The sequence below is a fragment of the Vulpes vulpes genome, chromosome 16 (genome assembly GCF_048418805.1).
Source record: "Vulpes vulpes isolate BD-2025 chromosome 16, VulVul3, whole genome shotgun sequence".
NCBI lineage: Eukaryota > Metazoa > Chordata > Mammalia > Carnivora > Canidae > Vulpes > Vulpes vulpes.
In genome coordinates, this window is record NC_132795.1 from 24,210,657 (window position 1) to 24,235,055 (window position 24,399).

Sequence of the window (24,399 nt, forward strand, 5' to 3'; positions counted from 1 at the left end):
TATCCTATTTTCATTTTGGAAAAGGTTTGATAATTAATTTTTTTTCATTTTCTGACTATCGTTCTTTTCTCATAAGTGTAGAATATAAGTATAGAGTTAATAAATAGTGACAAAGAGGCTGTGACTGATAGTTGGGATTTTGTGCTTTTGTTTTGCATAATAATTGGAAATGTTTCAGACATTTACTCGGCAGATATGTAGTCCTGCACTAAAAAAATGTTTATGGGGATACACTGTATTTTGTACAGTTCTTAAGGGAAACAGATTTTGACTTTATGATCATCATTATCTTTCTGTGATAGAGTGAACTTCTTCCCAAATAAAGAGTGATCTATATTCGGGAAGCACTTAAAGGCATCCTTTCAACAGATCACACAGCAGGACCCACATGAATAGAGCTAACAAGTTTTGTCTATTAAATCTAGTAGACTCGGACACATTTTTATTATCCTTTGGTAAAAATGCAAGTGCTGCCTCATACAATAACCACTTGTTCCCTAATGAAGTGTTTCAGCATGTTCGTATAAATTGATGGCTTCATATGGCTAGATTATTGCTGCATCAACTATTAGCTTCTAATAACATGCTCCCATCTTGCTTTGATGACCTACTGTACTCAGAATACTCAAATATGGACAGATGTTTAAGAATATTATTTTTTCTTCTTGGCTATTGCTTAATTCCCAACATCCACTCCTGATTAGAATCTAAGATGTTTTCTTTCAGATGTGGAGTCTTTAATTGCCCAATCTAACCAGAAAAAAAAAGACAAGCAGCATGCCAGGAATTTGTATTGAAAAGCTGGAGCATCTTCTTTTCAGATTTCTTACTGTTGACTGTAGTCTCATAGAGGCTGAACCGCAGCCTCTATCAGTCTGCTTATCTTCCAAAGCCAATTTATTCGTAAAGAACATGCGGCTCCAAGAAAGGGAATGTGAAGTATGCTATCTAAGGTTTTAGTGACAATCAAATTGATGGGTTCATTAGGGGACTTTGGAGGGGGACCCATACCCCACTGCAAAATGGAATAAGTACTCTACACTCTCTCCATAAAACCTGTGATGGGCTTTACTCTTAAACCAATGGCTTGTCTGATGCCACCAGTAGCACTTTTTAAAAGTGGAATTGAAGGAATAGTTGAATTGAGTTTTGTAAGTGATGAAAAGGATACTTTAACACCCAAGTTTTAGATTACATTATTCTTATTTCCTAAAATCCTGGATCCTTGGGGATCAATAGAAAAGCTTTGTTTTTGTTGCTTTTTATTTTTTGTTTTGGTATGTATGTAATGTGTGTGTTCACTTATTACCAAGAACTCTCTCAGAAGCTTCAGTTCTTTTAGGTCTTGGCTAAGTAAGTGGATCTTCCAGCTACCTTGTCTTAATTACCCAAACAGTTCCTCTTATCTCCCAGGTAACAAGTTACCATCTCGCTCCCCCTAGTGGAATTGTAACTCTACTTCAAAATTTAGAAATACTGTATCAATACACACTTAATCCAGTGTCTTATTTTTGGAAATCAGATATTTTCCCGATTTACTTTCAAAGACCGACAATGAAATAAAAAATATGTTTGATGGGCTGTTAGGGGATGTAGGTAGAGAAAGCGGCCTTTGATGATGAATTTTCAGTTCCTAGTGTTGCCAAGGTTAGCTGCATGATTTATGATGGCTGCTAAATTCAAGGGTCCTTTCTGCTCTGCATTCTGTATTAGAGGGGTCCATGTCATCAGCCTGCAGACGGTCACCTCTAGAAGGCAGCTGTCCATGCTCCTGGTAAAGATGGTGGAGTACTAATGGTGATGCTGGAAGACAAAGACAAAGACATCTGAATATTGAGTCCCACTTATGCCATTGGTCAACTATGCTTCTGCCTTCTGAATCTATTTGAGGGGTTGTGCCAATGTCCACAGCACATGACACATGGCAATCATTTCCAGTTTATACTTGCTAAGCATCCTAAGGAAATTTTAGTAATTGACACTGAACTTATTGCATACCTGTCTTCAGAATTTCAGTTTCATTGATAACCAATGGTTTCATTGCATTGGAATCCTTTTTTTTCCCTGCCACTGTTTGTCTTTCCCAACTTTGACCCTTGTTATGAGTTTGTATTTATTCAACTTTGTACCCTAATGCATACATAGCACTGATATTTTGCATTTGCTAGTGTTGAAGTGTATGAAACTTCAAAAAGAAATTGCTGCACATACCAATGTATATACTCCATTCTTTCACAGGTGAGAATTTGCTTCTAAGCTTTATCGAGGTCAGGGCAAACATCATGACACATATAGTGGTTGCCAAATTAGTGGTCAGTAGAGTATAAGTACTTGCTACTTATGAGCAAGAATATTGTGATTAGAATGTTCCTTCTTTCTTAAAATCATGTAATGGAGGCAATATTTAGATGTATCTTTTTTCCAAATATTTATTCTCAGGTTAAGTATTACTTAGGGAAAAATAAAATGGCAAGATTAGATTAAAGTCCCAACAAAAAGGAATGTCAAAGTGCTCTCTAGGTATATTTTTTTTGGAAGAGTGGAGGAAAAAAAGAAACACCCATAATGTGTGTGTGTGTGTGTGTGTGTTTCAATATTACATACTAAAGAGTCACAGTAATTTAGTTCAAGAATTACATCTAAGCAAACACACAGCTTCTGTCTAGCAAAGCATGTATCTATGAAGTTCTGATTTGGAATCCTATGATGCTTGGATTCACAGCTGTGAAGACAGTGATGTCATAGTTGGTAACCCGGCCCCGCTGGGGCCGAAGATAGCCATCTAGCAAGACTCGAGGCTTGGAGAACAGGCACTTTTCTCTTCCCGAGGGAGTGTGAGGGATTTGTATGTGAATCAATGTGTATCTCTGTGTATACAAGCGTGAGTGTAGATACAATTATGTATATGTATGGGAAAATGTATGCATGCACATGTGGGTATATGTATGTATATATGTGACTGTAGGATTGGAAGAGTTGCTTCTTCCAAATGAATGCTGGAAATTCTGTGCATTCACAATACTCTGTAAAACAACTTTTAGCAGAGTGAGGCCCAGAGGGTGTTAGGCACGTGTGCACACCATTCTCTGGGGGAATTCTGTGCATCAACAATATCCTTCCAAAGAGTTAGTGACTGGGCCTGGAGGTATTTGGGAAGCTTTGCTGAAGGACCGAGCTAACATCCTTGTCTGGCAGCATTGTCAGGGTGGCTCTCCTTGGGAACATTCCAGCCATAGCTTGGAACCCTTGTCTTTCTTGAGAAGTGTGAGGACTGAAGCCCAGAATATCAGAACATCTGTGTGCATTCCTTACCCTCGTGAGTGACGAGAGGCTTTGCTTAACTAGCTGTGTTTCCTTGAAGTGATTAAGTAGTGACACCAAAACTATTGGGATGGGTTTGTTCTCAACTGTTAATTGATCAATGTTGATTTAACACTAAAGTCTTGTCAGACTCTGCCCCTGCTTGTCATCTAAGTCCTATGGTTCATGGGCTTGCTATTTGTTTTCTCTTCAGGTTCAAAAAGGCAGAAAAGTACACACGAGCATTTGGCCATGAGCAAAGCAGACACAGGGTTATGAAACAGAATGACAAGTTTTAATATTGTTGTTAAAGTCCTGAGTTTGTGTCTGATTCTCTTTTTTTAGTGAAATATGATCCTTTCCATGGGGCAAATAACCCAGAGACTTGGTTTTAGCAGGTAGTCAGAAGCAAGTGGAAGGATCTTCTTGTTTTTAGGCAGATTAACCAGCTGACACCAAAGTAGTAGAAAACGTGCTTTCTTTTCAAGCTTCTTTCCAGCTACTTAACTCTTGGCAATTTGAGAAACTATCTTTGAATTGTACATCTTGGCAAGGAGTAGAATTGAGAATATTTTGGGCAAAAGAAAAATGTCTATCTGTCTACTTGCTGGAAAGTTTTGTGGCAGGGGGAAAACAGAAAAATTCCTGGCATATTGAAATATTTATCTGCAACTTAACATTTTAATTTTTTTTATTTATTTGTTTTTAGAGAGAGAGTGTGGTTGGGGCCGAGAGGGAGAGGCAGAGAGAGAATCTTAAGCAGGTTCGATGCCTAGCACAGAGCCTGACACAGGGCTTGATCTCATGACCCTGAGACACTTAGCTGACTGAGCCACTCACGCGCTCCTACAATTTAACATTTTTATTTAATTTTTAAAAATATTTTATTTATTCATTTGAGAGAGGGAGTGAGCAAGTGAGAGAGCACAAGCAGTAGAGAGAGAGAGAGAGGGAGAAGCAGACTCCCCACTGAGCAGGGAGCCTGATGTGGGACTCGACCCCAGAACCCTAGGATCATGACCTGAGCCAAAGGCAGATGCTTAACTGACTGCACTACTCCGACATCCTACAAATTAACATTTTTAATATAGTGTTTCCGCAAGGAGTCTTACTATGTTCTACTGACACTACTTATATCGCCCCCACCACAAATAATTAGAAACAACATCAGACTATAAGAAAGGCAACAGGAGGGTAAAAAAAGAGAAAAGAAAATTTACAGGGATGATAAGGACTGGGATTCTCCTGGAGATACCCCAGGGAGACATTGAGGCAGGCGATGCCAATGGTTTTACTTTAGGCCATTGTTCTAAGAGTTAAATGAGCATTTATTAAAAATATATTCACAAGTCCTCACCCCAGATAGACTAACTCAGAATCTCCAGGGAAGGGATGTTGGAACATTGTTTTAACAAGCATCTCAGATGATTCTTATGTCCAGACACATCTGGGAAACTGCTATCATCTAATTGCTGACTAGAACTACTGTAAATGTGGCTCCTGTGTGGCTCAGTTGGTTGAGCATCTGACTCTTGATTTTGTTGCAGGTCATAATCTCAGGGATCATGGAGCCCGCTCAAGATTCTCTCTCTCCTTCTCCTTGCACTCTACAACAAACAAACAAACAAACAAACAAACAAACAAACAAACCCAGGAATGACTGTAAAGTATTTCTAGGAGGTGTGAGTGTGTGTTGAATTGCCAAAGTTTTTAAAGTCTGAAAAAAAGCTGTCAAATTCTACATTAGCATTATTAAGCACTTCTTATTAAAAATATCTGTTATTTGAGTCAGGTTGTATAGTTACAGAGGGCTTCCCCATGTATTATTTCACTTGTTCCTAATAGCAATCCTAGGAGGGCTTGAGCAGCAAGGATCATTTTTCCCAGATTACACCTGGGAAGTGGTATAAGCTGGCTTTGAAAAGCTGGCAAATGGTGGAGCTGGCTTTGAACAGGCCTTCACCACATGGGGCAAGCCCAACATCAACTCCAGAGCCTACCACGTTTCCTCTTTTACTCGACACTCTGGTCACCAGGTTGATGACCAGCATGTCCACAACTTGGCACATCCTGATCACTGTGCCTAGAATGCCTTTCCTTCCCTGTTTGCAAACTCCTATGCAATCACTAAAGTGCCTTCCACGAAGCTTTTCTAGATATACTCTTTGTACCCTGCCTACCATCCAAGCAGAGCTAGTTTCTCTTTAGCTTTGTTTCCATCATGCTTTATAAATCCTTTTACTCTCTTTTAGGCCTTGTTTAATGTAGGTGAGCTCAAGAATAATTGCTCCCTAATATCCCCCTTCATGATCCCCACCCCATCATTATACTACTTACTTTGTATAGATAGTAGGATGTAATCACATCTGAAACACTCAGTGCCTTTAGTGTTAGCTATGGGAAGCGTTTGAGATTGATTTCAAGGGCTTTCCAAACATTGACAAAGAAGTGTTAGGGGGTCAGAAACTTGGCCATTAACATCCTCTAGAAATAGAATTGTCTGGGGTATATTGTCTAATGAGAGGCTGGGAACGATAACTGCAGATTTGGTAATTTCCTTGATGGGAAATTTAAGGATGCTTCAAGGACATCTTCGATTATGAGTGATTTTCATGGCCTGAGGTTACATATGACTGTCTGTTATGGCTTTCAAATTGTGGTATAGTTATTTATGCAAATATTTCCCCCACTAGACTTCTAGTGATGGGGAGTCTGAGCTATATTCACCTTTGTCTGCCAATTGATGATTGTTGAATAAACTTTTGGGGAACACATCTTGTAGCCATCTGCATCTGAATACAATCAAACATACTTAATTATTGTTCTAATTCAAATTCCCCTGTGTTTACAGCCACCACTGGTCCAAGCAATCTTCAGCGGTGATCCAGAGGAGATACGGATGCTCATCCACAAAACTGAAGATGTGAATGCTCTGGTAGGAGATGCTATGGTTTTCCTGCCCTGGCCCTCTTAACCTTTCTGTACCATAGACCTCTTTGGTATCTGAGGAAAGCTCTGGACTGCTTCTCAGAATTCTGTTTTTCAATCCACAAAATAAAATATATATGGTTAGAATGGAAATCAATCATACATAAATATAGTTCTCAAAATATTCAATACCAAATCTGTGATATAATATATGTTCTTTTTTATCAACACATTTAAATAGCAAGATACTGCAGAAGATCTAATAATGAGCATAATTTAAGAATAGTGGTGAACATGATCAATATTTTGTGTTTTCTGTGACCATTCTAGTGTGGTATGAACATACCTGTGATTTCTGCTGGTGACCGAGTGACAGTTACTGGTGACACTACTGAGATTTGCTGCCTCCCTTCATAATGGAAGGAAATGTGAAATTTCCACTGGAAGTTAATAAAATAAAGGTGTACTATTTTTGCATTTGGAACCTATGCCCTCCAGTAGGGGTTGACAAACTATGGTCTCTTACCTGTTTTTGTATAAGCTACCAGCTAAGGATGGCTTTCATTTTTTAAACGGGGGAAAAAAATGAAAAGAAGAACAATATGTTGTGACACGGGAAAATTATATGTCATTCAAATTTCAATGCCTATAAATAAACTTCTGTTTTAGCACGGCCATGGCTGCTTTCACACTGCAGCAGTGGAGTTGATTAGTAATTAATGACAGAGACTGTGTGTGGCCCAGAAAGCCAAAGATATTCACTATCTGGCCCTTTAGTGGGAAAGTTTGCTGACCTCTGTCCTAGAGGGTCCATGAACCTGGACCCATGGGTGAACCTGGCATCCTGTATGTACCTGAAATCTTACGTGATACCCGTGTGTGCTTGTGGACATGTATTTTTTCTGTGAACAAGTAAAGACATTTCATCACCCTGTTCTTAAAAGGGTCTATGGCCCCCAGAATATGAAGAACCAATAGATATGGAAGTTCTTGAAATAAACAAACCTTCAGGGGCACCTGGGTGGCTCAGGGGTTGAACGTCTGCCTTCAGCCCAGGGTGTGATCCTGGAGACCTGGGATTGAGGCCCACAGCGGCCTCCTGGCATGGAGCCTGCTTCTCCCTCTGCCTGTGCCTCTGCCTCTCTCTCTGTGTCCCTCATGAAAACATGAATAAAATTTTTAAAAAATCAACAAACAAACAAACAAAACTGCAGTAAAGAAAAGTGAAGAGTTAGTCAGTAAGTTACCTTCTAATAGTTTCCTAGACGGAGACTGAACAGGCAGGTACACGCGTGCGCGCCTGATTCTCCTCACGTGGTCAGTTAGCTCGAGGCTCTAGGCCGTCAGGGGGAGGACTTGCCTTTGGAGTCTCCAGTGTCAGGTGGAAAGAGGGAGGGTGTCAGTGTCAGAGGGAGGGTGTCAGACACATGCGGGAGACGGATTACCTGAGGGTAGCTGGGGGCGGCCTTGGGAGGGCCATTGGTGCGGCTGGCGGCATGTGGCTCTCTGAAAAAGCATCTGGCAGCTTCTGACCAGCTGGCACCGAACACAACGGGGCAGGGATTCCTGACGGCCTGGCAAGGTGAGCGGGGTGAGGCGAGGGCCAGGCGGCCGGGGAAGGCAGCTGGGCGTCCCGAGGCGCCGCTGGCCTCTGAGAGGAGCCGAGGCCAGCAGGCCGTCGGGCGGGTTCGGCCACCACCAGAGCTTGCGTCGCCCACTTCGTGGCTGTGGCCCAGGCCCGGGCAAGCCCAAGGCAAGGTCAATTACTGTCTTTTCCTGACGACTGTGAGCCAGCGGGACTTCGGTTTGGTCATACACACCGAGAAAGATTGCGCTGTCCTCTGGGTGGCCTTCATTTCTCCTCAGGAAAGTGACACACAGTTGCTGGCTGGTCAAGGTCAGGAAAGCTTCCTTTGGTTGTACCCGCCCTGTGTTACGGAATCAGATAGGTTGACTGCGGCAACACATAGACCCCAAATGTAAAATTGCTCACAAATATCAGAGAAGTTTAGTTCTCTTTTGACCAGATTAGGGACGTGGCTCTTTTCCACGTAGGGTTCCAGGTATCCACATGTAGCTTCGAAGGTCACCCAAGGGGTTCATCTTCAGTCCAGACAACCAGAAGGGAAAAAGGAACATGGAAGGGGAGCACAGGAGGATTTTTTTTCATCTTGGAAGTGGCATAATCACTTGCGCACACAACCCATTGACCAGAGCTCAGTCACATGCCACACCTACCTACAAGGGAGGTTGGGAAATGAGTATAACTGTGTCCTAAAGATTGGAGAACATGAGGAGTTCACAATCTTGGCCACACCAGTTTTTGGTACTACAGGATTTTAGGGAATTCAAGTGTAACACGTATTGGTATGTGTAGAGTCTTACTCACTTAAGAGTGATTTACGGGGTTCGGACCCACCACGCAGAGTGCTAAAGATACAAGCAGTGGGAAGAACGCTCTTACCCTCATGGAGCTTGCGAGATGGCAGAGAAGTCATGATAAGAAAGCATACTGACATCTATCTTGAAAGGGAAAATGCAGGACACTGTTAGGGGGGTAGGTAATCATGAGGGAGTGATGAAAGCATGTGCAGACTTGACTCCTAGGGCGTGCTGTTGTGGAGCTTGTCTGTGGCCTTTTGGATGCTCTGCAGCAGGGAAGGGTGGGATAGAAGGAGGAAGAGGGATGAGTGGAGGAATGCCCGACTTCCTCCCGTGATGGTGTGGCTCCTCCAGGCCCCGGTGCCTTCCCTTCACTGTCACCTCTGTAGATTCCCCTCTTCTTCATCTCCCCCTTTTCCTTCCCTCAAGTGACTTTAAAGAACCTCATTTGATTTCCTATGTTCTTATCCAGTGTGTTGGAGGCAGTGAGCTGTCCTCTTAATGTCATGCTTTTCTTTGTCAACACTCCTTTGGATCAGTCGTGATGACTGTTTTGCTGGGGGTGGCTTAGGCAGTTTAGGAAAAGTGATTGTTAACGAAGACAAATAAGGATTAGTGATCTAAGTCTGGGGCTACATTTTGAGAGGGAAAAGAGGCCACTAACCAGCACATTTAAATGTCAAGGAAGGGAAATAAATAATGAAAGAGCCTCCTGTTGGCAGGAAGACAATATTTATCTTCTTTCCTTCTCACTCACCCTTTGCTCTTCTCTCCTGAGTCCTATTTATTTTTCTTTTTTTGTCCTAGGTTCTGATTTTTTTTTCTGTTTTTTTTTTCCTTCCCCACCCTCCTGTGTCTTTTGATGGGTAGCATATTCTTTGGTATAAATATCTTTTGGTCCTGATTTGGGAAGCAATCTCATTCAGCTTTGCCTTTCTGTGTTTTTCCAAACTTTATTTCCTGCTGGCAGTACTCATAGACCCTGTGTGTCAACTGAATGAAGTTATTCAACCCATTGATATTTATGTTTTTCTCACTTCTCCACTGTTCCCATCCCATCTGCCTTTTCAGATCTACTGTTTCCTTCATTGAGTTTCCTAAATCTCACTTCCTTTCTGCCCCCTCTTCTTCCATCTCTTGACCTGGCCAGAGAAACTTACCTCTGCTGTCACCTCCCATAGCTCCCTGTACCTCACTGACCACTTTACTTGAGCTATTTACTTTTGAGAGACTATGTGCTTGATGACATGGTGGTTGTATCATTCATTCTCTTTTGTTCAATAGCCTAGTTCAGTCCTTATAACACATGTTGAGTGAGTGACTAAACCTTGCTTTATTATTTATGTTGAGTCAATTTGTGGTGGCCTATTTTTCATTTCTGACACATTGTCAACTAGTGTCTGGCTTTGTTAGTGTCCCTCAGCTCTCAGTTGTAAGACTGAAAGTTCTCTTTGTAAGATCAAAAATCTATAGATGGATTTGAGGAGCCACCTGAGGATCAGGACGGGTACTCTGAGTCTTTCTGTGGTTTCTCTGACTAATGGCATGCCAAGGCCTAGAAATATGGGAAGACAGTTTTACACTCTGAAAAATCCATTTAAATTGACCAACATATGGTTGATAACTAGAAAGATTTTTAGAAGGCTTTATCAGACTAACAAATTGAGCTCGAGGTGGAGTATCTGAATTCAAAATGAATGCACAGATCCTGAAAACCAAAATTTGAACTCAAAATCATTTTTGAGATTTTGCTATGAAAACATGACACCAACAGACAGTTCTACAGTGCCATACTGGAGTGGGGACAGAGATCATTACTGCCTGTCCCAAAGACAGGGAGGGAACCATTCCATGTGAGGAGGGGTTGAAGAAATGATGTTTTAGATCTGGAAAGGACAGGAGAACTTCCTCAAATAGTTCAAATGTTGTCAAGTTAAAATGGAACCAGACTTACCATTATGTCAGTGGTGGTACGGTACAGAGAATATTTCCAGTTCAAAATATAAGAAATAACTTAATAGACTCAGGTGTGTAAAGAAGCGATGAGCTGACTTGACAAGTAATAAGCTTCCTGAAAGACCACTAGACTGGTGGTTCTGAAGGAGACTAATTGTAGCACTGGCCCCACTCTCCTACCTTGTGCCCTTAGCTAACATTACTATTGAGTCTTAAAGACCAAATTTTCTTAGGACAGCACTATTAAATTGGAGTTACCCTTTAAACTGAAACCTCCTGGGGCACCTGGGTAACTCAGTGGTTGAGCATCTGCCTTTGGCTCAGGTGTGATCCCAGAGCCCTGGGATCAAGCCCTGCATCAGGGTGTCTGCTGGGGAGCCTGCTTCTCCATCTGCCTATGTTTCCGCCTCTGTGTATGTGTGTCTCATGAATAAACAAATAAAATCTTAAAAAAAATTTAAAACCTCCTTCTTGTGCCTGGACTAGGTGATGTTTAAACCATGAAGGACTACAATTCCAAGATTTGTAAGTCCATGTGACAGCACAACCATGATATCTATTTCTTTTTTAAAGAGTCATTAACAGTTGAGAATACACACACACACACACACACACACACACACACACACCATTATCATACCAAATAAAATCAACAATAATTCCTTGGTATCTTCTAATACCCGGTGCATATTCAGTTTTATTTTTCCTCAATAACTTCAAAAATGTTTTTTTTTTTTTTTTTACAGTTGGACTATCCCCAAGTTGATTATTTTAATCCATCTATTTTATACAAAAATGATTTTGTCAAGCTCTTAATGTTTATTATTTTCCCTAATAAGATTTGACCCAAGTATATTGGTGCATTTTGCTTGTGCTCTCCAATTCCAAGATAGGAAGGGATAATATGTGGATATAATAGAATAAATCTTGAAGTGAAAGCTAAGCTTACAATGGTAAAACCTTATAATGAAGAAAGGGGAGACAGCCATTAAGCTTTAGTTTTGAACTATAAGCATTAATTTGGGTGATAGTGGCTTGCTACTCTCAAGGCTGAAGTGAGAAAAAACAGCTGTACCAACAATGTATGATGAAAGTTTTCTAAAAAATAAGTAAGACAAATTACCAATAATAAGCTTGTAATTTGTTCTTAGTGTGTATTTGTGTAGGGGTCTTGCACTATGTCTTTATATCAAAATGATCACCACAAATTTAGTTAACATCCACACCTCATATAGTTACAACATTTTTTTTCTTGTCATGAGAACTTTTAAGATCTATTCTCTTAGCAACTTTCAGATATGCAATATGGTATTATTAACTATAGTCATCATGCTGGACACTATATCTTCATGATACTTATTTAAAAACTGAAAGTTTGTACTATTTCTTTTAAAAATAGAATATATTTTTTGAATCCACCCAGAAGGGTGCAATATGGCTCTACCTATAGATCCTTGAGTGATAAATTTATTACCTTTAAATTTTTCTCCACTTGATTCTATCATGTCAGATTCTTTAGAACATTAGGAATACAGACTATATAGCACACCCTTTTAAAATTATTATTTATTTATTTATTTATTTACTTATTTATTTATCTGAGAGAGAGAACATGTGCGTGTGTGTATGGGGGTTGGGGAGGGAGCAGACTCCCCACTGGGCAGGGAGCCCTACAGGGACTCAATCCCAGGACCCTGGGATCATGACTTGAGCTGAAGGCAGACGCTTAACTGACTGAGCCACCCAGGTGCCCCAAGCACAGCCTTTTCAGCTTCTAGATTTTTGTGTGTTTTCCCTCACATATATCTTACTTGATTTTGTTCTTTTTTAAAGAAAGGATTGATAGTGAGATAAAAATCTGAGATGTTTTGTTAGCTTAGAGATCTAAGCACTTTCTAAATTGGACCTAAATCAGAAACTGCAGAGAGCAAGAGAGCTGCAGGCAGGAGTGGCGCCCTCAAGTCCCATAATTGATAGAAGCCTGCTGACCCATTCAGCTTTCAGTGTTGCCATGCAGGAACGCAGGCTCAGGGTGGCCCAGACTTACTACGTTTTTTAAAAGAAAATACAGGAAATCTCTAAGTTGTTAAAAGTTGGTTCCAAAAAGTGATCCAGCATTGTTGAGGCCAAAGAAAATGTATCTGTGGCCCAAATCTGGCCTGCAGACCACCGTTTTGCTAACTGTGGATGAGATCAGCAAATATGCAACAGTTAAGAATTCTCTGGCTACCTGTGTCTGGAAATTTAAAGTGTGAAGCCAATGGCTTGGTGTTCTGGAGAGAGCAGTGGCCTGCGTTCTTCAAATGTTGACAATACTCTGGCTCACTAGCCTGGGGGTAGGCTGGTGGTCCCTTCATAGCTTTGGGAGGGGTGCTTTTTGTCCTGAGGGTAGGTGCCTGTCTCTCAGCACGTGCCTGGCAACACTGTCACATCTCCTGCTCCTTGTTGGACCACTGCCCGGGATGTGGGGCTGTGGTTTGGAGCTGTGACCTGTGTCCTGTAGAGAATGATTCATGAACTCCAGACGGCACTGAGCAGGCTGCAGCGATGTGGCTTCACGGCCATTTAGAATGTGTGAAGGCAGGTCTGGTTAGCATCATTCCTAATTATCCTCCAAGGGATGCCCAACAGCTTGAAGCCCCATTTCTCCAGTGCTGGCCTTGGAGGTATAAGAGCCAACCCCTGTGAATGATAAATCTTACAAGGGTATACGACTTGTACCATCCGGATAATAGAGAGAGTTGTTTGGAGCTCTGGAAACACTCCAAATGTAATGAATGCCATTAGTATTCCATTGCTAAACACTGTTACGGCAAAAAGCCAAATCTTACAACTAAAAGATGTACATCGTAAATAGCTTGAGAATGTGAACATCTCTAGGATAAAGGGTTAGGGCTCTTTCTTTTCCACATTAGATTTTACATTTGAGGGGAGGATGTAAATATGAGTAAATGAGCTATATCTTTCTTAGATTGTGAAGACTCAGTTGTTTAAAAGTAATGCATAGATTCAGTGCATTTCAATTAGGGGGATAGGACTTTGGTTTGGGAAACTTGACAAGATCATTGTAAACTTCAGTATCTAGAGGACTAGACATGTGAGAAGACTCTTTAAAAAGAAAATCAATGAAGGGAGAGTTTCACAAGATCTATTAAAACAAATTGCAAAAGTATAGCAATTAAAACAGTATGTTACTGGCACAGGAATAGACAACCAAATTAGTGGAGCAGAGAGTCCAGAATTAGACCAAAGTGTGTATAGACAGTTTGTATAAAACAAAGGAAGCGTTGAAAACCACAAGGATGACATGGATTACTTAATAAGTGGTGTCGAGACAAATGGCTGGTAAAAAGCTGAACCCTTCCCTAATTTCATATGCCAAAATAAATCTAGAGGTAGAAAACAAAAAGATGAAAGTAGAGGAATAAAAGAAGGGGGAAATATTTTTTCAGTTTTGGCATGGGGAAGGACTTTCTAAGTAGATAGGAAAGATAAAAACCAAGATGGAAAATATAGTTACCTTTGACTATATAAAAACTATGAACTTCTGAATATTAAATCATCACCAAAGACAAGATTAAAGGATAAATCAAAGATATGTACACATTCTGTGAAGCCCATGAATATTCCTAGTATATATTTAAAAAATTCCTACAAATTATTTAGAAAAGACAAGCATCCCACTAGAGAAATGGGCAAAAGATATACAGAGGGTACTCACCGAAGAAAAAAATGCAGATAGCCAAAACATATATGAAAGGGTGTCCTATTTCAACCTCACCCAAAATTGAAGAGTTCAGATAAAACACCCACACATGTCCGTCAGATCAGCAAAGGGGAAAATAGGATCTCAAGGAGGATGTAGTGGAAGGGACACTCTGAGGCCTTTTTGGACAAAGTTTAATTTGTACTCACCATTGGAGGGGTTGACAGTCTGTATCCACATTCAACTGTGTACATCCTTTGACACAGCAACACGTCTCCTGAGTATATACTCTAAGAGAAATACTGGACAGAAATATATGTATAGATTTGTTGCTATGTGGTTTATAATAACAAGAAATTGGAAATTTCCACCAGTACTTTATTTCTTAACCATACCACAGTATATATATAGGTGGTAATATTATGCTGTCTTTAAGAAGGGTGGTTTATGTCAATTTTTACTTATTACACATATTTATCGATAGGTTAGATCTTCCAGATATTTTTATGAATGAAACAGCCAGTTGTTAAACAGAATATATCATGTGTATATATAAATATAAGAAGAGATCTAGAAGAATATTCTCCAGTAGTTTATAGTTGAGCCTGGCTAGTGGGATTTTTGCTTTTTTGTTTCTTTCATGTGTTATTGATAATTTTTGCATTCGCCATGTATTATGTTAGCAAATGGTAAAAACAAATAAATTTATAGAACACACACACACACACACACACACGAAAGCCAACGAACTAGCTTCCAAACCTGCTCATATGTTGTATAAGGATATGACTTTTAAAATGTGCTCATCCTATTTGTCTGTTTGCATAAGTGTAGAGCATACTTCAGTGGCGTGGTGCCCATAACCCATAGTGACGGGCTGAGAGGTGTTCCCATCTCATGCTACATTACTCGGGCCTTTCCTATGGTATTAGCTGGAGCCTGAGGAATGATGGTAGGAGCTGTTGTCTCTTCAGTAGAATTCTTTTCTTCGACCATCATGTTTCCCCCTTTTGGAGGAATTTCGGGGAGGACACCCTTTTATGATATTGAAGAATGAAAATGCATGGGATTCTAGATGGCAGTATCATAAAACTGCATATCTTTTTGCTTAGCTATATGAACTACATTTCATTTCATAAACTATGGAAAAATGATTTTTAAAATTGAAATATGATTGACATATAGCATTGTGTTAGTTTAAGGGGTACAATATAATGATTCAATATTTGTATACATTGCAAAATGTTCACCACAATAAGTTTGGTAAACATCTGTTGCCATACATAGTAACAAAATATTTTTTTCCTTAAAGATGAGTACTTTTAAGGTCTACTCTCTTAGCAACTTTCAAATATGCAATATAGTATTATTAACTAAAGTCACTATGCTGTATATTATATATCCGTGATTTATTTATTTTATAACTGGAAATTTATATTTTTTGACCCACTTTTGCCTACTTTCCCCACCCATCTCCTGCCTCTGGCAACCACCAATCTGTTCTCTTTATCTATGAGCTTGGTGTAGTTTTGTTTTGTTTTTGATTCTGCATGTAAGTGAGATCTTACAGTACTTGTCTTTCTCTGTCTGACTTATTTCACTTCCTGTAATGCTCTTAATGTCTACCCATATTGTTGCAAATGGCAAGATTTCATTTTTTAAAAATAAATAAATAAATAAATAAATAAATAAATAAATAAATAAATAAATAAAGAGAGCGAGAGAGAACACAGAGGGAGAGTGTGAAGCAGACTCCTCAATGAACAGAGAGCCCAATATGGGGCTCCATCCCAGGCCCTGAGATCATGACCTGAGCTGGAGGCAGATGCTTAACTGACTGAACCGCCCAGGCACCCCTAAGATTTCATTCTTTATTTATGGTTAAATAATTTTCCATTGTGTATATATACACAACATTTTCTGTATTCATTCATCCATCAATGACATTTAGGCTTTTCCTTATCTTGACTATTGTAAATAATGCTATAGTGAACACGGGGAACACATGTCTTTTTGAGTTAGTGTTTTTGTTTTCGTGGGATAAATACCCAGAAGTAAAATTGCTGAATCATGTGATAGTTCTATTTTTTTTTTTTTGAGGAACCTATTAACTATTTTCCATAATGGCTGCACCAATTTCATCCCCACCAAAAGTGCATGAGGGTTCCCTTTTTTTCATGTCCTTGCCAACCTCTTGTTATTTCTTATCTTTTTGATAATAACCATTCTGAGAGGTGTGAGGTGACCTCTCAATGTGGTTTGGGTTTATATTTCCCTGATGATTAATATGTTGAGCATCTTTTCATGTTCTCGTTGTCCATCTGTATGTCTTCTTTGAAAAGAAAATATCTATTCAGATCTCCAGCCCATTTTTAAATTAGATTGGAGCAGGTTTTTTTTGCTATTGTATTGTATGCGTTCTTTAGGCATTTTGCATATTAACCCCTTAACCCCATTTTGCAGATATTTTCTCCCCTTCAGGAGGTTGCCTTTTCTTTCTTTTTCTTTTTTAATTTGTTTTGATGATCTCTTTTGTGCAGAAGCTCTATAATTTGATGTTGACCTGCTTATTTATTTTTGCTTTTATTGCCTTTGCCTTTGGTGTCAGCTGCAAAAAATCACTGCCAAAGCCAATGTCAAGGAGCTTACTACTTATGTTTCTTTCTAGGATTTGTATGGCTCAAGTCTTAATCTATTTTGCATTAATTTTTGTGTATGTTGCAAGATATGGGTCTAGTTTCATTCTTTTGCACATGCCTGTGCAGTTTTCCCAACACATTAATTGAAGAGACTGTCCTTTCCCCCACTGTATATTCTTGGCTTCTTTGTTGTAAATTAATTGACCATATACATATGGGTTTGTTTCTGGGCTTTCTATTCTGTTCCATTGATCTATATGCTTCTTTTATGCCAATACCATACTGTTTTGAATACTGTAGCTCTTCAGTCTAATTTGAAATCAGGGACTATAAAACCTCCAACTTTGTTCTTCATTCTCAAGATTGTGCTGGCTTTTCGGGCTCAAAACATAATTTTTGATCATTTCAATTAGGATAAAAATCAAGTACAAGTTTCCAGATACTTCTTGGTTTTCCCATTTCTTTTACATTGAGAATAAACTTGTGATCAGAAACATTTTTAAAAGGTTTGTGGAAAAGAGATAAGTCATATTTTAAAAATGAATTGGGCAGAGATGATTATATACGCAGATTATTCTTAAAAGATATGCTTAAGTTAAAAGGATCTAAGGTATATTTTAGTTCGACTCATTGTTCTGGTCCTGATTTTTCCCAAGGATATATTACTTTCTGTTTCAAATGTTAAATAACTATATAATTGTGATAGTCAGAGAACTTTCCAGTGGTAGTTTTATATAGGCATATTATTATTACAACAGACTTTGAAAGGAAAGAAAGAAATACAAAGAGCTTAAATTAAATGTAGATGTTACTCAGTGAGGGCCGAAGCCCGGGGGAGGGAGGTAGGGATTTTCTCTGGGAGGTTGCATAGCTGGTTATAGTCATATCACTTGCCAACTTTCTGCTTAAAAGGATGTTCCTGGCAATTGGTCTAGGACAGTTATGGGTACTTGCTGTGTACTTTAAAGTCATCCTGAGTAATACAGGCTTTCTCCTCCTTTAGTCTCCCTTTCTCAAGTCCCCCCTGGCTTTCCCTACCCACATGTGCACACATTCACTTTCTCATATAACCCCTTCACAGCCAAACCTGGTGTGTTCCTGCTTCATGTATTTTATTTGGTGGCACACCATCTATATCAGTCACACCAAAATGCAACTACGATGGAGGGAAGAGAACGCTGGGTTAACCTCAGAGGCAGAAGCCTCTTAATCTGCTCTGACCTCGCTTCCCTGTCTCTAAAATGGCCACCATAACAAACTTTTTATAAGGCTATGGCGAGAGAGATGAAATGGTGTGTGTATATCTGTTAGGATTAGACTTGGCTGTCTTTGACCAAAAAAAACAGTAACAGTAAAATAGTAGCTTTTAAGAAAATGAAGTTTATTTTTTCTATGAAATACAAGTTCATTTATTTCCTATGTACAAGTCTAGAGACAGGCTGTCCAGGACGAGCATGATACTTTGTGGTTATAGGAGCCAGTCTTTATCTCCTTTTGTGCTGCTATTCTTGGCAGGTGGCTTCTATCTCATTGCCCAGAATGACCACTTGAGTTCCAGCCATCACATCCAAATTCCAGCCAGGAGGAAGGAGGATGGTGAAAGAGGGGTGTGCCCCCTTTCTTTAAGGATACTTCCGTGAAGGATTGTTTATATATTGTACAGAACCACATTGGATGGCCATGTACTCAGCTAAAAAGCAGCATTTATTATGAAAGAAAGATGTAGGGACAAACCAGCGGTCTTTGCCACAGTACATGAAAGACTTTTGTGACCTAGGAAATGCTTCAAGTACAAAACATATTTATGTAAATTGCTATGAGGCAACCTCACATACGTTCATCCATTCACCGAGTGTTTATTAACTACTTACTGGAGGCATAGCCCTAGAACTGGTGCCCCATACACTTTCTCATGTATTTCTTAGTCGATTTATGTTGTCTCCAGAAAAAGGGGCTTGAGGGATTCATGTAGCTGTGATTATTCCCCACTTTGCCCAGCATGTGGGAACAGAACATCCCTAAGGGACTATATCCCTTTCTTTGAGAGGAGGGAAGGAGAAGGGTGACATTGGAGCATGTAATAAATGGCAGCTCTGTAGCTCATCAGTATAGACTGCGTGGTTTTCCCTCCAGCTCATAGAGGTCTTGTCTTTTGTCATCAATGCTTCATGTTGATTTACATCTTGTGTCCTCACTTACTTTGGATATATGCCTTTTTTCCTATTTAAAGCACATGTGCTGGATTAGCTCTTCATCTTCTGTCCTCTTCCTTTCACACAGGGAGCAGTGCATTCGAGCAGGCATGTATTTTATTTGGGAAGCAAAGATAAATCGATAGATGGATAGATTGATCAGTGGGTATGTGGATGGATAGAGGGATAAATATAGATAAGCAAGCAAGCATGTATTATTACCTAATCATCAGGCAGCACTGTCCACCATGGCTGTTTCCCTGGGCGGGGTGGGGGGAGGGGGTGGTGGCAATATGTGCAGGATCCCTAAGGAAATAGGATGTTCAGTCACGGGCTCAAGATACTCCATTTGAAAGGAATTCAGAGATGTCTGATATCCTTCATCCTAATCTTTCAGGAATTGATGGTAACGGGCTTTTTTTTTTTAATCTTGTTTTATGAGGAAAATGTTCGAACAGTCAGAAAACAGCTACAAACCCCCCACCACTGAGATGGAACAAATGTGAACACTTTGTTGTCTTTATTTAAAAAGAAAATACAAATAAAATTTTACAGATGTAGAGCTTTTCTCCCCCATAAATACATGGTCCTGCTGTCGTTTGTGTCTTTTTTTTTTTTTTTTTGTCATTTGTGTCTTTGCATAATTACCACCTTATCTGGGACATGGTCCCCAATCTTCCTATGTAGAACCACCCCCTCCATCAGCCTCTAACCTCTTCTTGCTAGCAGTTTTCACGGCTTGACATCTATAGTGTATTTGTTTTTCTCCTGGCTGTCTCCCTCCACTGGCATGTCAGGGTGTGAGAGCTGGGTGTGGCTTTGCTCCTGATGAATCACCTGTGTCTCCAGCAGGGCTGGCACAAGCCAGCAGCTGGTGGACAGAACTGGAGCCTCTTTTAGGCTTCCTGGCTCATCACCTCCCTCCCTGGCTCTCTCCCCAGGGAGAACCACTGTCCTGAAGTTTCATATATCTTCCCCATCTTTGTCTTTATATAATCTAATTTTATTTATACCTTTATATCTATGTGTCACATACTCCAGAACAATAGTTGTGCATCTTTAAAAAATAGTACATATGCAAACTGTTTCTATCCTCTGACACTTGCTTTTTCTCACTCAACATTATGTGTTTGAGATTTATCTATGGGCATACACGAACCTTTACTTCATATATTTCATATTCTTGCAATATTCCTTTTTGGATTTTATCCCAGTGCATCTATTTTTGGCCAGAGTCTTTTATTGTTTATTTATTTATGTTTTAAGGATTTTATTTATTTATTTTAGAGAGAGAGAGAGAGCAAGAGCACCAGAGGGCTGAGAGGGAAGGAGAGAGACAAGCAGATTCTGCACAGAGCATGGAGCCTGACCTGGGGCTCTATCCCATGACCCTGAGATCTTGACCCAAGCTAAAACCAAGAGTTGGTTGCCCAACTGACTGAGCCACCCAGGCCCCCTTGGCCAGAGACTTTAAAAATCAGCTATATCATCTTTCTTTTCTTTTCTTTTTAAAAATATTTTATCTATTTATTCATGAGAGACACAGAGCACAGGCAGAGGGAGAAGCAGGCTCCTTGCAGGGAGCCCAATGTGGGACTTGATCCCCTGACCCTGGAATCACAACCTGAGCCAAAGGCAGATGCTTAACTACTGAGTCACCGAGACGCCCCAATCACCTTTCTTTTGTCAGGGATTCTCTGGCAAAATTCTTTTGTCAGGGATTCACATTACCTGTGGTAACAATTTTACGAGTTCTAGAAATGGGTTAGAAAATGGTTAATGTGGTAAATTTTATGTTATATGTATTTTACCACAATAGGAATATTTAAAAACTTACCAATTTGTATACTTGGGAAAACATAAGTTAAAAGGGGAACCAAGTAAGTGTGCTCAATAAGAATTGTACTCTTTGTAATAAAATCACTGTAAGTGATATTTTTAGAGAGTGAATTTTACTCAACACCATTGAATGTTTACTTATGAAATTCTCTTTTTCAAGGAATTATGATTTTGTTCTTGTATTTTTTTTTTTGAGAGAGATGGGGTGGGGCAAAGGGAGAGGGAGAGAGAATCCTAAGCAGGCTCCACATTCTATGTGAGCCAGGCGCAGGGCTCAGTCTCACAACCCTAAGATTATGATGTGAGCTGGAATCAAGAGTCAGACACTTAACCAGCTGAGCCACCCAGGTGCCCCTCAACTTTGGTACTTTAGAAAATAGGTTTCCCTCAAAGAAGACATACAGATAGCCAACTGGTGCATGAAAAGGTACTCAACATCATTAATTTTTAGGGGAATGCAAATGAAAACAAGGAGCTATCACCTGTTAGCATGGCTAATATTAAAAAGACAAGAGAGACTTCTGGGTGGCTCAGTTGGTTAAGTGCCTGACTCTTGATTTTAGCTCAGGTCATGATCTCTCAGGGTTGTGGGATTTCTCTCTCCCTTTCCCTCTGCCCCTCTCTCCTACTCCTTGTGTGTGTGTGTGTTTGTGTCTCTCTCTCAAATAAATAAACAAATAAATAAATAAACAGACAGACAGACAGACAGACAAGAGATATTGGCAAGGATGTGGAGAAAAAGGAATCCTTGTGTACTATTGGTAGGAAAGTAAATTGGTGCAGCTACTATGGAAAACAGTATGGGGGTTTCTTGAAAAGTTGAATATAGAACTACCGTATGATCCAGCAATCCCACTGTTGGGTATGTTTCCAAAAGAAATGAAATCACTATCTTGAAGAGATATCTGCATTCCTGTGTTCATAACAGCATTATTAATAGTGGTCAAAGTGCAGAAACACACTGGGTGTCTGTGGATGGATGAATGGATAAAGAAAATGTGATACACACACATACACACAGGAATATTGTTCAGCTAAATATTATTGAGTTAAGGGCAACCCTGGTGGCGCAGCGGTTTGGCGCCGCCTGCAGCCTTGGGTGTGATCCTGGAGACTTGGGATCAAGTCCCACATCGGGCTCCCTGCATGGAGCCTGCTTCTCCCTACCTCTCTCTCTGTGTGTGTCTATGAATAAATAAATAAAATCTTTAAAAAAATATTATTGAGTTAAAAGGGAAGTCCTGTCATTTGTAACAACATGGATGAACCTGCAGGATTTTATGCTAAATGACAAAATAGACTCAGAAAGACAAACCCTGCATGGTATCCCTTATATGTGGAATCTGAAAATGAATGAATGAATGAACAATGAATGAATGAATGTAAATATGTGAGGTGATAGATGTGTTAAGTCCATGGGGGGAATCTTTTCATGGTGTATGTATCTATCAAACCATCATGTTGTACACTTTAAATATCTTAACAATTTGTCAGTTATATCTTAATAAAGTTGGGGAAAAAAGAAAATAGAATTCCCTCAGAGAAACCACATATTTCAATATATAGTCGCTCCATAGTAGTAAAGCTTTAATGGCTTTTCTTTCAAGGAGGGAAAACTAGAGAACAAATATGTCAGTAATATTTATAATTCTTGGTTTCCAACAAGATTCTAAATTTCAGAGAAGTCTGTTTTTGCTATAGCATGACAATTTGACTTTAAACACAGGTACAGAATAACTTCAGTTCAGGGTTTTCTTTGGTGCACATTTAAATATCCTCCTTCCCAGCTTCCTATTAAAAGAATACTTGTTAGAGGACAGGGTTTTATTTAAAAAGCATCTTGTAGATATTGTTGATATATAATTGAAAAACTTAGGAAAGATCTTACCATCTGTAATTTTGAATAATGACTCCGTAGTCCTTGGCTAAATGTGAGATTGTTCTAGAAAGATCACACGATTGACCCTGTTTTGCATTTTGCTCATAAAAATCCATCAGGCCTATGAATGAATATCTTGTTTCTAGAGATATAGTCAGACTTTAGTTAGCTGTTGAGTAATTTCAGAACAGGTCTTATTATGTATTTCCTAAGTTTGATTGGTAATTTCCTTGAGCCCTATTAACCTTGAATGTTTAAAGATAATATTTAACACACAAGCGTCCGTTAACTATCTGAGCATGGATTTTTTTCTCTTCTGCTATTCAGTCAGCAGACATTTACTGAGCATCTACCACATTCTGGTATTGTGCCAGGGGCTGGGACTACCAGGGGTATAGGACAGGGTTGCTGTCCTCTATCAGGGTTATAGAATCAGGTGGTTGAGACTGATGTTTAATCGAGCTGTCAAAGAGAATGATCAGTGCTACAATAGAAGTAGCAATGGTCTGTCGCTGCACACTCCGTGTGGCCAGGACTCTTAGTGCAATAGATTGATCAACACTTGGCAACAAGTCAGGAAGTGTGGGGATAGGTGTCCAGGTGGGGATGGTGGGAGGACTTTTACGCCCACCTACCATCTTTATCAACTTCCTTCTCCAAGCTACTACTACTACTACTACTGGTAATGATAATGATGGTAATTTATTATTTGGGCAATTGAGGTTTTCTTGATCTTATATAAAGTATGACTAAAAAGATGTTTAGAGACTTTTAATTTTATTAATTAAAAAACAGACTTTATTTTTTAGAGCAGTTTTCGATTTATAGCAAAATTGAGAGGAAGGTATCCTTATATCCCCCGTGCCCACACACGCATGGCCTACCCCATTATCAACATACCTCAACAGAGCAATGCATGTTACAGTCCATGAAACTACAGTTTCACATCTACACATAATTTGCACCCAAAGCCCGTAGTTTACAAATTGGGATTAACTCTTGGTGGTGTATATTCGGTGGGTTTCGACAAATGTACTAGGACATGTAACCACCATGATAATATTGTGCAGAATAGTTTCACTGCCCTAAAAGCCCTCTGTACACTGCCTATTCACCCTTCCTTCCCCCTTTTTTTTTTTTTAAGGCATATAATCTTTTTTTTAATTTTTTTTTTTATTTATTTATGATAGTCACAGAGAGAGAGAGAGAGAGGCAGAGACACAGGCAGACGGAGAAGCAGGCTCCATGCACCGGGAGCCCGATGTGGGATTCGATCCCGGGTCTCCAGGATCGCGCCCTGGGCCAAAGGCAGGCGCTAAACCGCTGCGCCACCCAGGGATCCCTTCCTTCCCCTTTTTATTAAATTTTACTTATAATGTAAGCAAGAAGAGTTTGCCTGAAGTACAAAATCAGATCCAACCACGTCAAAGCCCTCCAAACACGTTCTGGAATTACCACTGACTGTGTTACCCCCTGTGGTCATCCATGTCTTTACTTGAGAGCTGCTGCATTTAGCACAAGTGGCCAGGGTTTATGTCAGGATCTATGGCATTAAATCTTGCATTTTGAAGCCTACGA

The 24,399-nt window shown here is 39.7% G+C and overlaps 1 protein-coding gene across 6 annotated transcripts in view; it reads left to right on the top strand.

Annotated features, from left to right (window-relative positions):
* The window catches only part of ANKRD44 (ankyrin repeat domain 44), a 327,787-nt gene that overhangs the window by 105,119 nt on the left and 198,269 nt on the right, over nucleotides 1–24,399 (top strand). For all 6 annotated transcript variants that reach the window (XM_072741290.1, XM_026002615.2, XM_026002617.2 and 3 more), the window contains exon 2: nucleotides 6,152–6,235. In XM_072741290.1, the coding sequence (XP_072597391.1) occupies nucleotides 6,152–6,235 (84 nt within the window). The remainder of the gene's footprint in view (nucleotides 1–6,151; nucleotides 6,236–24,399) is intronic.